This window comes from Lepidothrix coronata, unplaced genomic scaffold, assembly GCF_001604755.1.
Source record: "Lepidothrix coronata isolate B3197 unplaced genomic scaffold, Lepidothrix_coronata-1.0 Scaffold19, whole genome shotgun sequence".
Classification (NCBI taxonomy): Eukaryota; Metazoa; Chordata; class Aves; order Passeriformes; family Pipridae; genus Lepidothrix; species Lepidothrix coronata.
This window is the reverse complement of record NW_016690199.1, coordinates 2,766,082-2,779,102: the sequence shown is the minus strand read 5'-3', so window position 1 is coordinate 2,779,102 and position 13,021 is coordinate 2,766,082. Positions and strand designations below refer to the sequence as shown.

The following is a 13,021-nucleotide window of genomic DNA, read 5'->3' as shown; positions in this document are numbered from 1 at the left end:
CCTTCCACCTGGGGGAAAAAACTTAGGCTGCTAGCGAAGAAGACATTAAACATTTATGTTAAATAGTCAATATATAGCTACTAACTACAATATTTTTTCCACGCTGATTTCCTCTGCTAACGAGGTGTGATGTGTGTACATTATAACCCATCACCACACCAGGTGAATTTCACATTTTGGCAGAAGGTCTTGCTCTTAATTCCTTCTTATTCCCTGCCCTAAGGTCTTGCTTGGAACTGTGCTTTTGCATGCACTTTAATAAAGGAGAGTATCAATGGAGCAAAGAACAACTAATTACAGGTAAAGCTTGCTGTGTCTCACTTGATGCTTCATTTGTCTAATTGTAATCCTTTTTATGAAAAAACATACCTACTGTTCCTCTGGTACAGCTGTGTAGAAGGACCTTTTCCAGTGCTAAACTTTAACCTGCCTAATTTTTAAGCCGATGGGTTGTCATCCAAGCTGACAGGATGCATGTTTACTCCATCAGGGAGCAGCGAGTAATCTAATCCAGGATATTTTCATTACAAAGCCTCAAGATCCTGATCAGAGAGCAGTGATGGCTGTGTTGAGACAGGAGGTAGACCAACTGTGGATCTACCAGCCAAACAAAAATAGACAAGAGCATTTCCTACAGTCAGGCTATATCTAGTTCCCTACAGGCACCAAGGATCCCAGATAGTGAGCTTCAAGGCTAGATGCCTTCCGGGGCCTGAACACCTTCGTTTTTCAAATTAGAAGGATTGAGAGAGCTTGATGAAGAATCCTAAACTTAAGCAGACAACACGTGGAAGTGCCAAACACAAAGCTGTACCCATTAAGCAATAAAAGCTGTAAGGTCAAGTATTCCTGCTCAGGTTTTGGCAGGGGAAGAGATGGGTTGCTTTCTAAGAATTTTATCACTTACTGCTGCAGCCAAGTTATCCTCTCAGCAGTTTTACATATTTGATGGTTCATGCTCCTGTATATGCTTTAGAGCAAGACTGAGCCCCTCCAGGCATTTGGATGAGACTCTCATGTGGACTGAATATGGATGAACCTCACACAGAGCCTGGATATGAAAAATATATGCATTTTTAATCTACCTGAAAGTTAACAGTACTTCAGAAGTTTAGAAAGTGTTGCTACAATCACACTCTAAATAGGAAAAAGCCTTAGTATAGTGCTCACAAAAATAATTAGTTGCACAACTCTAGTGGGGAAGGCACCCTTTACTCAAGCAATTTGTGAGGGCTGCCTGAACCTCTACTACCTCTCCTTCAGATAGGTACACAGAGTCCTGGCTAAGTACTAGGGGAAAAAAGAGATGAAAATGCTTGTTTCTGCTACTTATCTCCAAAGCCCTGAACACTGAGGTTCACTTGGGGAGCTCAGAGTACACAGCACTCATATGTGCACTGCACTGACTGTCAGTCACAGTAGGATCTTGAAAACAGAGGGGCTGAGAGGAGCTAATGATGCATACTGTAATACATGATTTCAACATCCACAACTAGTCAGAACAATTCCTCTATATGACTAATTAACTGAAGTAATGGATGCCATACCAATATTTATGGTACAGGAAAAGCTGTGAATTCCCTGAGGGAAAGAACAGGGTGGAGGGAAAAACCACACACACAACTCCATTTCATGCCATCTTGCAAAGGAGTACAAAAAAATGGTTCCACCCATCCAGCACAATGTCTATAGTTCAGAGCATCATTTTCAGCACTAACCTTCAATTAACCCCAAATCTAAAAGTCTGCCAATAACCTAATTGCTATTGATAAATATTGCTGTGCCAGGTATTTCTGAAGCTTCAGTGTCTGAACAAACAGCTTTGTGCTAGGAAAAAAAATTCTAAGACTAATGAAGCTAAATTGTGTAACTGATTAGAATCCATTCTTCAGAGCTACTTGGAATTCTTCTGTCTTTTTTGTTTTAAAGTTGCACATAAATTTTAATTGCATCATTTGTTTGTTAACAATCTCAAACAATCATTAAGCTTCAAGTTTTACAGCAGGAGGCAAAGAAATAAATGTGAGGTAGGTGGGTGAAGAAGACAGCTGTATTGTTCTAGCCGTTCCTCAGCCTCTCCCACTGCCAGATTTCTGGGGATGATGTATCCCAAGGTAGCAATTTTAAGAACTTTTTGGCAATGTCCCAAGCTCCCTCTTGCAAATCAGAGATCAGACTAATGATATTAAAAAAGAGAGACAGGAAATAGGACTAAACTGGATAACTGACACTGTAACAAACACCAGAAGTCACTGAACTCTGGTACTGCAGCATTACAGAAGAGACACTTGTCCAAATTTTGGAATAAAATTTTACCTTGTAAAATTAAAAAAGAAAATCAGTAAACCAAAACAAATTACTTTTCATGAAACTACTTGCTTTACAGCTACTGCTAACTCAGGACACGGCAATATCAAACAGACTTCAAGAAAACCTCCCTCAAGCAATTTAAGCATTACTACATTAGTCTCTAAATGAGGGAGTTACTGTTCAGATGAGGTTCAGTAAGAAGTGAACATATACCAATGCTGGCTTTCATTAGGGTTGGATTTTTTTAGTCCTAAAAATCCAAACTACAACTACTGAAAAAAGTCCTTTTCTCCCTGCCAACACCAAAGCAAATTTGTTTCAGGAGGACACAATTTCCAGTTCTCTTTACTCTTGCTCCTTTTCCCAGCATTTTATATAAGCAATAATTTCATTACTGTTGTATAGCAAAAATAAAAATCTTATGAAAAGGCTATGCCCATTTTGTTGTTTCTTGTTTGCAAACTTGAATAGAGAGAGAATATTACTGGAGAATAACTTTGACATTACCCCAGGGAGTTGAAACCTAACCCAGGAACTCAACCTACTTCAAAAGCCCCTTGTGTTAAACTAGCATTACAATTAAGCCTGTCCTTGCAGAGTCTACACAGCTTATGTACAGCTCTGACAAAGATGCTGTGTTCCCCATCAACAGACTGAACATCAAGAGTTAAGATCTAACTACAATATACAGGAGGGACTTCTTTTCCATAGGTGCATCCACAGACTGTTTTAAGAAGTACAACTACTTCAAAACCTATTTTTAGAACCATGGGTAGGCTGGAAGAGTATTCAGTAAACCTTCCAAAAATCAGCTAGCCACCCACTAGACTGCAGTGGCACTGTTTAAATAAATTACAGGCTGCTTTGCAACAGCTGCAAGAAAAAAATGGTGGAAAAACCCCCGAGTATTTCAATTCCCTTAAAATGCTGGAGGCAACAACTCAAGAAACAGCAGCAGACAGGGCCCTGTACTGGAGGCACTGCTTTAATTCACCTGCAAGAGGCAGGTCAAACAGGCCTTACTTAGGACCAGGTGAGCACAGAACAACAATATCCGGCAGCTGCAAGGTAAGAATGTGCTTATTCCAACAGAGAAAAATCCAAAGAAGGCTGGGCTTAGGGACCTGCACCACAAGGATTATCAAACTCTCCTCGTGTTTCAAGTAGCAATACTAGAAACTGGCAAAATAAAAGCGTGAGTTAAGTTACCTTTACTTCCTCATGCAGATAACATATAAAGTTTGAGGTGCTAATGTTACTGCAATCTCCTACTGAAGAGTTTACGATTTCATCAAGCCTCTATTAAATGGTCAATAAAGAGAAGAAAGAATATTAATTTTCCCTTTGATCTTACAACTTAAGAGCACAGTTCTAAATGCCCTGTTTTTACGGTATTGATTATACACATTAATAGGAACGTTTCCAAGTTCAACAGGCCACAGGACCAACAAAGGCCATCAAAACACCCCAACCTGGCAACCAGAGCTTAAGTGCCTCTGCACAGAAAAATTTATCGGTTGTACTGTATTTTTTTAACCATTTAACTGCTGCAAAACCCCTATCTCCAAATAACAGTTAGTTCTTAAGGCACGAGCATCAGGTCCCTAGCAGCACAGAAAGTTAACTGATTTATGTGGAGTGGGTTTCCTTTAGCTTGAAATGCAAGTGAAGCACTTTTGCCCCCGATCACTCCTAGCTGGCGTTTTCCAAGTAGCAAAGATCCCGCGAGCTACGTGTGTTTCAGAGAGGTCAGCAAGGGCCATTTCATCTGTTTAGTCACCAGGTGCCAAACGCAGCCCGCAGGTACCGAGGCTCCCGATACGCATCTCCCAGCTCGGGCACCGCACCACCCCCATTCCTCAGCGCCTCGCAACTTGCCAGCTCCCACCCCGTGGCCCACTTGGAAGGGCCGAGGGCAACAGCTGTGAAACTCCCTGCAGGATCCTACCTGCCTGCAGCCGGGCAGGGAGCCCGGCCTTCCCTCCCTCCGCTCTCCACACCCAGCACCCCCAAACAGCAAGAGGGATACGCCAGCCTGCAAGGACGGGGACCAGCGCTGGCCCCTGCGGATGCCCCATCCCTGGGAGCGTTCAAAGCCAGGCTGGACGGGGCTCTGAGCAAGGCGGTGTAGCGAGAAGTGTCCCTGACCATGGGGGGGGAGGTGTCAGACCCGGACGATCTACACGGTCCCTTCCAACCCAAATCATTCCATGCGCCCCGCGGGTCAGGCGGCGCACGGGGCGGCGGGGGCTGAGGCAACGCACCCGAGAGCCCCCCACGAGACACGGAGGGGAGGGCAGGGAAGGGCAGAGCAGCCACGGGGTTCCACACACACACGGAGCCGGTGTTTGCGGGGTCTGAGCAGGGCTGCGCTTCGGGAGGAGGCGGCGGCTGCTGCAAGCCCCGCTCCCACAACCCGCGCCACCTGGGGAGACGGGGGGAGACGGGGACCGCCGGGCTCGCCCGGTGTCCCCCGGGTGCGGAGTGTCCCCTCCCAGCTCAGGTGCGAGGGTCCCTCAGGTGCGGGGACACCTCCCCACACAGAGCCCTCCCCGCCCCCCCCCCTTCGCCGCCGCCACGCGCGGCCCCGCCCGCGCCCCGGGGCCGCTCGCGCCCTCCGCGAGCCGCGGCACGCGCCGCGACCCGCCCGGCGGCAGCGCCCCCTGCCGGGGGCAGCCCCGCGCTGCGCGCACCCGCGGGCCCGGGCGCGCCACCACCGCTCCCCCCGGGGGTGGGGTGATTTTCACTCCTCGTTATTATAATTTCCCTTCGTTTAGCCTCTCGCGTCCCGACAGCGGCAGCCCCCTCACGCCGCCAACCCGCCGGGCCGCTACCCGGAGCGCCTGCACAGCATCCGCCCCCCCTCCCGCGCACCCTCTCGGAGGGGCGAGGGCTGCGCACCAACCCCCCCACCCCCGCATCCCACTCCGCCGGCCGTGCCCCGCAGCCCCGGGAGGCGGCGGCCGCGCCCAGGCTGCGCACCGGCGGCTCGCCCCGCTCTCTTAACGCGGGAGCGGCACCGACGGGAGCGGGCGGGGGGGGAACCACACACAAAAAAAAAAAGGGTGATAGCGACAGCGCGATCATCAACCTACCGGCCACGCGAACTGGAAGGGAATAACAATCCTGCCCGTCTCGGGGGTTCTGCCTTGGTGGGAGTATTTGTTGCTGTTCAAATAGAAAATATTTCCACCGAGAACGGGGGTAGATCCGAATCCGTAGTTGCAGGGTCCGACCGGCGTGATCTTGGCCTGATATTCCTTGAGGCAGACTTTCACGTAAGTGTCGCACTCGTCCCGGGAGCAGTCCTGGTTCTGGGGGCTTTTCATGCCATCGCAGCATTCCCCATTGAGCAACTCGCCGTTTACATTCCGCACCGAGTTAAGCTGCAGCTCGAAATAGCCCGTGGAGCGGGACACCTAAAAATAAAAGCCGAAGGGGAAAGACAGCCTCGTTACTACCGCGGCCGGGGGTGCAGCGCCGGCAGCGCGGGGCTTGCGGGTCCCCGGCTCCCCGCGACAACTTTCGCCGGCTGCGGGCTCAACAGAGAGACAGACAGATAGATGGATAGATATAATATTATATATATATAAATTAGAAATGAGCAAGGTGGAAACGGAGCGGGGAGAAGGCAGAAGGGACCCGCGGACGCCCCGCGGCCGGAGCGGAGCCCCCCGCGCCCCGTCCCTACCTGCACGCAGGAGGCGAGGAGCAGCGCCAGGCCGAGCGCGGCGGCGCGGGGGGCCCGGCTCGGCCGGCCGGCGCCCCGCATGCCTCCTCCTCCTCCTCCTCCTTCTCCTGCCGCTGCCGCTCCGCGCCGCCGCCTCAGAGGAGCCCGCCGAGCCCACCGGCCACGGACCGGCGGCCGCTCGCGGCATGGGCGGCGGGGGAGCCGCCCGCAGCGCGCCGGGGGGCGCAGGGCATGGGCTGCCGGCGGGGCCGCCCGGAGCGCTCCACCACCGCCGCCGCTCCCCTCCCGCGGGCTCCGCTCGCCCTCTGTGCGCCTCGGCTCCGCGGACACCCAACAAGTAGGTGCCGGAGTGACAGCTTCATTACCCATTCGCCGCCGCGGCCGCCGCCTTCATATTAATGAGGGGGACGGCCCGGCCCCGCGGCCGAGCGGGTGGGGCCAGCGCCGCTCCCGCCGCGGCTCTTAAAGGGCGGCGGGCGGCCCTGGCTCCGCCCTGCCCTGCCCTGCCGGCCCCAGGTGGTGGAGGGGGATGATGAGGGATGCGGGATGCCTGCGGGAGGGGTACGCGCTCTCCGCGTGTCGGTGGATGCGGGGTGCGCGCACCCACAGTGTTAGAGGGATAGCCCTGGGATGGGTGTGTGTGCCCGCGGCGTGGAGGAGGGCGTAGGGTGGATGTACCTCTGGTTGCAGGGGAGCACGCGGTGCGTGCGCCCACGCTCGTGTGGAACTGCCCAGGGCGTATGCACAGATGGGCATGGAAGAGTACACACAACCAAGGAATGCTTGGGGTGGGAGCACCCCGGCAATGCGGGAGTTGGCACAGCTGTGGAAGAGTGCTCAAGGTGGGATCACCTACAACTGTCAAGAAGCGCTTTAGATAGGATCACCTAGAGGAGTGCTCAGGGTGTGGTCACTTACAGCTGTGGAGTGTTCAGGGTGGGATCACTTACAGCTGTGGAGGAGTGCTCAGGATGGGATGGCCGACAGCTGTGGAGGAACACTATGCACCCACAGTCATGGAGGACTGCACTGGTTGGCTGTGCCTGCAGCCACGTAGATGCATGGTGCGTGCAGATGTAGGTGTGGAAGAGAACATGGTATAGGATCATCCACAGCAGTGGAAGAGCATGCATGGTGCATGGTCTTGCAGCTGTGGAGGAGCGTATGGGGTGGGTGCACCCGTGATTGTAGAGGAACACTGAGGGTTGGAGCACCCATGGCCCCAGAGGAGCGTGTGGGGTGCACACACCCACAGCTGTGTAGGACCACCCATGGTGCGTGCACACACGGCTGTGGAGCAGTGCACGGGGTGTGCACACCCACACTCATGTAAAGGCACAAAGGGTGTGTGAACCCACGGCCCGGGAAGAGTTCACACAGGATGGCTTTTAGAGTGCTCTCAGTGACATGTGTGCTGCACAGAGCAGATGGCCAAGTGGTGGGATCATGTCCTCCTCCAGTGGTGGCTCAAACAAGTATGAGAGTAACTGAGCAGAGATTTCTCCTTTAGTTTAAGCACCCTGTGATTTTGATCCCTGCTGACAACTATGAAAGCTATACATCCAGACAACTGCATGCTATGGATACGCTATCAAAGCCCAGATCTGCATTTAGGACCTAAGTTTTCCTTCTGTTTCTCTCCCTCCCCCCCCCTCCCCATTTAACTCTTTACTACTGATCATCCACCGGAGGGGACAATTGGAGAACAAACAGCTCAGAAATCAAAGGGCTGTCACGTTCCCCTGCGCAGAAAACCTTTCACAGAGCCTCCCCCTGCCTTTTCAGCACCCCGGCTGCCCCCCGTCCCTCCAGCAGCCAGCCGGCACGCTGCTCCTCTGCTATTCATGGCCAGCGTGCAGCTGCAGCTACTCTCCTAGGCTGACACAGCAGCAGCTGCTATATGTGTGCCAGCTGGCCAGCCGCTCTCCAAAATCCTCTTGTCCGCCCCGCTCCCCTTGCTTTCCTGCTTCCCCACCTACAGACCTGCTTCTCCTTCCCCACCATGTCTCCCACTTGCCACAATCTGCTCCAGTTTCCTGTCTCCCCACTGTCCTAAGCCTACCCCTCTGCTGTCCTGGTTCACCTTACTTGCTCTCCAGGAAGCATCCCTTACTTTCCCTCTCATCCCTCCGGAGCTCAAACAGGAGCTCTCTGAAGTGGAGCGGTGAATATTGCTTTTAATTATTTTATGTGTCCTCTCTTTGAAACTGTGCCTCCCAACATAACTGCACTCAAGCATTTTTTTGGTTAAGATAACCTCTGGGATAACCACCTTTAGAAGGCGGCAGAGGGAAAGAGGGGGGAGCTGAGGGAGGGCTGTCACGGTGGGTTGAGGTGTTATTTTCAAGCTGCTACCTTTTGCTGATCAGACACTCTGCTGAGCCCATACTCTTTGGCCATACTCTTTGAGCTGCTTGCTGGCTTCCAAATGGACAGACAAATTCTCTTTAGTTTTTAACTGCTTTTTCTGGTGGCTGAAGGGAAGGAGTTTCTTAGACAAGCTTTCTGCCTAAAGATTATTTTGTGGTGGACGGCAGCCAAAATATTTTGCAAGACAGGTATTTTGTTTTCATGTATCATCATAAACAAACATAAAACCTCACAATCTACCTTCAGCATTATGCGGTCAATATGCCTGTGGAGGAAGACATATATTTTTATCACCAAGCTAAGTAAATGTAATACAGAAGAAAGATGATCCAGTAGTTACTGCATATGCTTGGTCTCTACAGAGCCAAGCTCGGTTACCTGCTGCATCACAGAATTTCTTTGTTACCTTGAGCACAGTGCGTGCTCTTTTTGTGCTTTGGTTTTGCCTTTGTAAATATTCTACAGTACTCGAAAACTCTGGTGCTATTTTAAAATGCCTTTTCTCACTGTAACCTGACTTCACAGGAGCAGAGAGGGGAGGTGCAGCTATTTCCAGGAATTCTCTCTGCTTGGGGAAATTTTCATTTTATTCTTCTCGGTGCTGCAGCCCCATTTTCAGCCTGAACTCCTTAGTTCTCTCGCCATGGTTATTATTTTTCAAGTGCTGTGGAATTTCACTCTATTCTTCTTTGGGTATGGAAAGTTGTTTCATTACAGTTAAGCACAGATATAGTAATGGTTTTCAGGTAATGCAGCAAAAGTATTTCTTAACAAATGACTGTTGAGCTTTTGAAAAAGCCTGGTGGCCACATCTGGAGGTGAATGCCCAGCAAGGCTAAGAGGAGCCATCACTCACAGCTTGGACAATCTGCATCAGATCAGCCCAGAAGGAGGACAGTCACAGCCTCTGTCACAGCCTCCCCTTCCTACTAGGGCTGCCTCCCTCTAGCATCTGGAGGGAGATGAAGTTGGGTAAGATGAAAAGCAAAATATCCTGTGCAGCCTTTGGGTGCCTCAGTCACTTCCAACAGGCCGCCAAACTTCTGCATCCAGGAGTGCAGTGGCAGGATTTGCTCCCTTCTTCCTGCAACATTTCCCAGGCTCTGGACCCCTGACACAGGACAGCTCACAGGACTGGGCTTCCCCCACTCTGAGCAAGCACGCTGGAGGCGGCTGGCTCCATAACTCATTCCCAATCAGCTGCACGCTCCAAGGCCTGCTTGAGGCCCCGGCTGCCAAGTGTAACGTGTCTCCTCTTACAGCCACACCTGCAGCCCAGCCTGCTGTCACCCAACCCGCCGCCTCTCCCGGCCGGCCTGCATCTGGCTGCACCCTGCGCCAGCAGCCATCCTTTTTCCACTGGTGAGGCCAAGACCTTTCCTTCCCCACTGCAGGGTCGTCCTCCCCTCACCTTCCCCAGAAAACGGTCCCCGTGCCTTTGTGGGTCGCGGGGCTGTCCGTGCAGTGCCGTGCAGGCGGGCACTGCCTGCTGCTCAGGGGGAGTCGATATAAATTTCCCTATGCCGAGCACAAGCTTTGAGGTGCTGCTCTTTTGCTACCTCCCTACCAAAACAATAGCTGTTGAGATCCAGATTTAAAAAAAATGTAAATATCTTCCCATTGCTGCTCCCTCGCTTCCTCCTGCTGCTGCTCCTTCTCCTTTCTCTGGCAACCCCAGCTGATGGTAGCAAGTGGGAATCAGGGGCTGTGCATGAAAGAGGGGTGGAAATAGGGCTGAGAAAACTCATGCTTGACTTTAACTGGGGTTTGAGCTTGCAGCCAGCAGTTACTCATCCTGCACAGGGGACACGACTGGAGAACATCGGTCCCTCTGGCAGGGGAGGGATGCGCTCACCGCCAGTCTCAGGCAGGGTGGAGTGCCGGCATCCCACACCTCCTCATTCCCAGCCCTCTGGGCCAGGATTTTTTGCTTTTGAGCTCTGGCTGTGCACTTGTGCTAAGTTTATGCCTGTATGCAAACCCTTTGCAATTATGCTCATTAAACCATTTGCATAAAATATCCCTGGAGGATCATAGCACCTAGGAAGTGGCTGGGTTCATCCATGTGCCGTAGGGAAAGCAGAAGTATAGGGATGTCATTTATGTGTATACATATGGATATGGATATACATCTCACCCAGGCTGGAATGTGTCCACTTGGGAAAGCTAAAGGCAAGAAGATCACTTTGGATGTTGTCCATGTGAACTTTGGCAGGGTAGGAGTTAACCCTCCCTTTCTGGCCAGAAAGACTACAGCTGCCTGTCCTGAGATCAAGGCATTTCAGGACAGACCCAGCTGTGACGAATTAATTTCTCTCCTTTCTCCTCCAGGAGAAGCCCTATGGGTCAGGGCTAAGAGTATGGATGGAGAATACTGCTCAGGAACAGAACTAGAGGGTAACTAGAGGAGAAGGATTTTTCTTTCTCTCTTGTTTGTGGAACTTGGCTGGAGCAAGGTATTTTGAGCTTTGCTGTGGACTTGGCAGGACAAAGACATGTCTTGTCCCTTGACTTTGACTGAAGTCCTGTTGGATTTGTATGGCTCATGTAATGTCTTTAACAAGTGTGTACATGCATGTGCTTGCTCTTCATGGCAGCAAAGCAGACTTGAACTGCAAAGATGTTGTTTTAAAATATCTTCCAGTATAAGACTGGGGAGTATTCTCTCTTAGTTAGGATTGAGCTACTGGTACAGCCCAAGAGAAAACCAGGTGGAGAAAGCATAAGGTAGTGCTTATATATTTGTCTTCCTTCCCAACTACTACTAGGAAAGTAAAGTTATGCTTGATGGAAGCTGTGCCAGGAAAGGAGCTAAGATCTTGGCACTACCCTTTCCTATTTCAGTGGTTGCCCAGCTCTGATCTGGCACTAGTCTCTGTGGGCTTTAAAGCAAAAAAAAAAAAAAAAAAAAGGTGGTTTCCTATCATTTCAGCTTTGCAGCCTGGCATGCTTTCTTCTTGTGGGGCCTGGTCTTCTGCCAGCAGAAGCATATGTTGAGTCTGGCCTGAGAAGACAGTTGGACTCAGTTTGTACAGTTGGGTACTAAAGGCCAGCAATATTGATAAAGTGAAGGAGAACCACTGAACACAGCCTTTGAGAGCTCCTCCCAACTCATCGCCTCCTGTGTTTGAGCCCTGCCTAAAATGTGAACACTTGGAGTGAGGGTAGAAATGTTAACTGGTCACTTTGGGGAAAAAAAAATTAGAAAACCAGCTCAACTGATCTCACTTCTGAGACTCAATTTGCTTCCTTAAAAGTGGAGTTCTTGCTCTCCTAGTGGCTTATCTTCTTTGTGGGTTTTCAAAAAACAACCCATCAGAAAAGCCTTCTCAAAACTGACTGAACCATGCTGTGTCTGCTATCCACAACCAGCCTTTGCTCCTCAGGTTCGTTGCAGTCAGCCTCAAAGAAACCTCTGCCTATGACCTCCCTGGTGCATGAATCACAGAAAACAAGGTCAGATCCAGAGATTGTCTAGTTTATCCCATTCCACAAGGAAGGACAAACAGTGCCTGCTTCCTGCATAACAGGTGAGTATCCGACCTCTTTTTAAAAATATCCCCAGATAGAAATTTCCTAGCTGTAATAACCTGTGCTGGTGATTAACCATCAGAACATGTACACTACTGCATTACTGCACTTTGATCCCGCTTCTTGACCTGCTTGCCATGAATATGGAGCACAGCAAATTCCCTTCCTCTCTGCTGCTACCCTTTGTGTATTTGAAGACTACTGTTTGCCTCCCTCTGATGTCTTTTCTTTACATTGGGGGGAAAAAAAATATCTTTCTGGTCTCATGTGATCACAGACCATATTTTCTAGACCCTTTTTCATTTGTGTGGTCCTACTGTAGTCCCTCTGTCCTTGTTCCTCAATTAAAATCTGGTGCCCCAAATTGGACACAGAGTTCCAGTGAGATCTCAGCAGCACTGGATGAGATGAGAGAAACACATCACAGACCAGGCAGAAGTCACTCTTGACTATGCACACAACATGATGCTTGCTTAAATATTTTTATTTTTTTCCCTACTCTTTTCTTTCTTGCAACAGCATAATGTTGTTGTTGACTTCAGATGTTTACAGAACATTCCTTTATTTGTTCCGATTTTCTCTGTAAATTCCAGTGACATTGCCTTGTGCTTTATTCTTCAGCTCCTCCCTTTCCCAAAAAGGAGTTATGTCTCACTTCTCCAATATTCTGACACCTTGCTGGTTCTCTGTGGGATCCCAGAGAGCTGGTAACAGCCGTGAGATTGCTTTAACAAGCAGTCTAAGCACATTATGTGTAATCCAGGCAAGTATTCTTTACTTATTCTTTCTTCTTTCTAGACTAAGGTCTTTCCCTGTCATCCATGGCACTAATTGTGTTAACCATTTGGGTACAAGTGATCTCTTTACTCAAAGCTGTGGTGAAGAAGGCAAGTGCTTCCACTCTCTTTACATCACTCATTGCTAGTTTTTCTTCCCTGTTGGATAGTTCTTCCATGGCCTTTATGCCACTGATAATGTATTTTATTTTTGCATCTTGATTTTTCCTTCTTGGTCCCCATATCTGCAGCCTCTGCATTTACATTCCCCTACAGGTGAATCTCTTCTCCATTTTCTGAATACACTATTTCTAGTGTTAGAAGTCAATGAAGTGGTCATGAT

General features: G+C 50.0%; 1 protein-coding gene across 1 annotated transcript in view; it reads right to left on the bottom strand.

Moving 5' to 3' along the window:
- JAG2 (jagged 2) overlaps positions 1-6,370 on the bottom strand; it is a 70,623-nt gene extending 64,253 nt beyond the window's left edge. Inside the window, exons 1-2 of the mRNA XM_017807609.1 lie at positions 6,002-6,370; positions 5,406-5,729 (exon numbers count right to left, since the gene is read on the bottom strand). Coding sequence (XP_017663098.1) covers positions 5,406-5,729; positions 6,002-6,370 — 693 coding nt within the window. The remainder of the gene's footprint in view (positions 1-5,405; positions 5,730-6,001) is intronic.
- Positions 6,371-13,021: the final 6,651 nt, after the last annotated feature.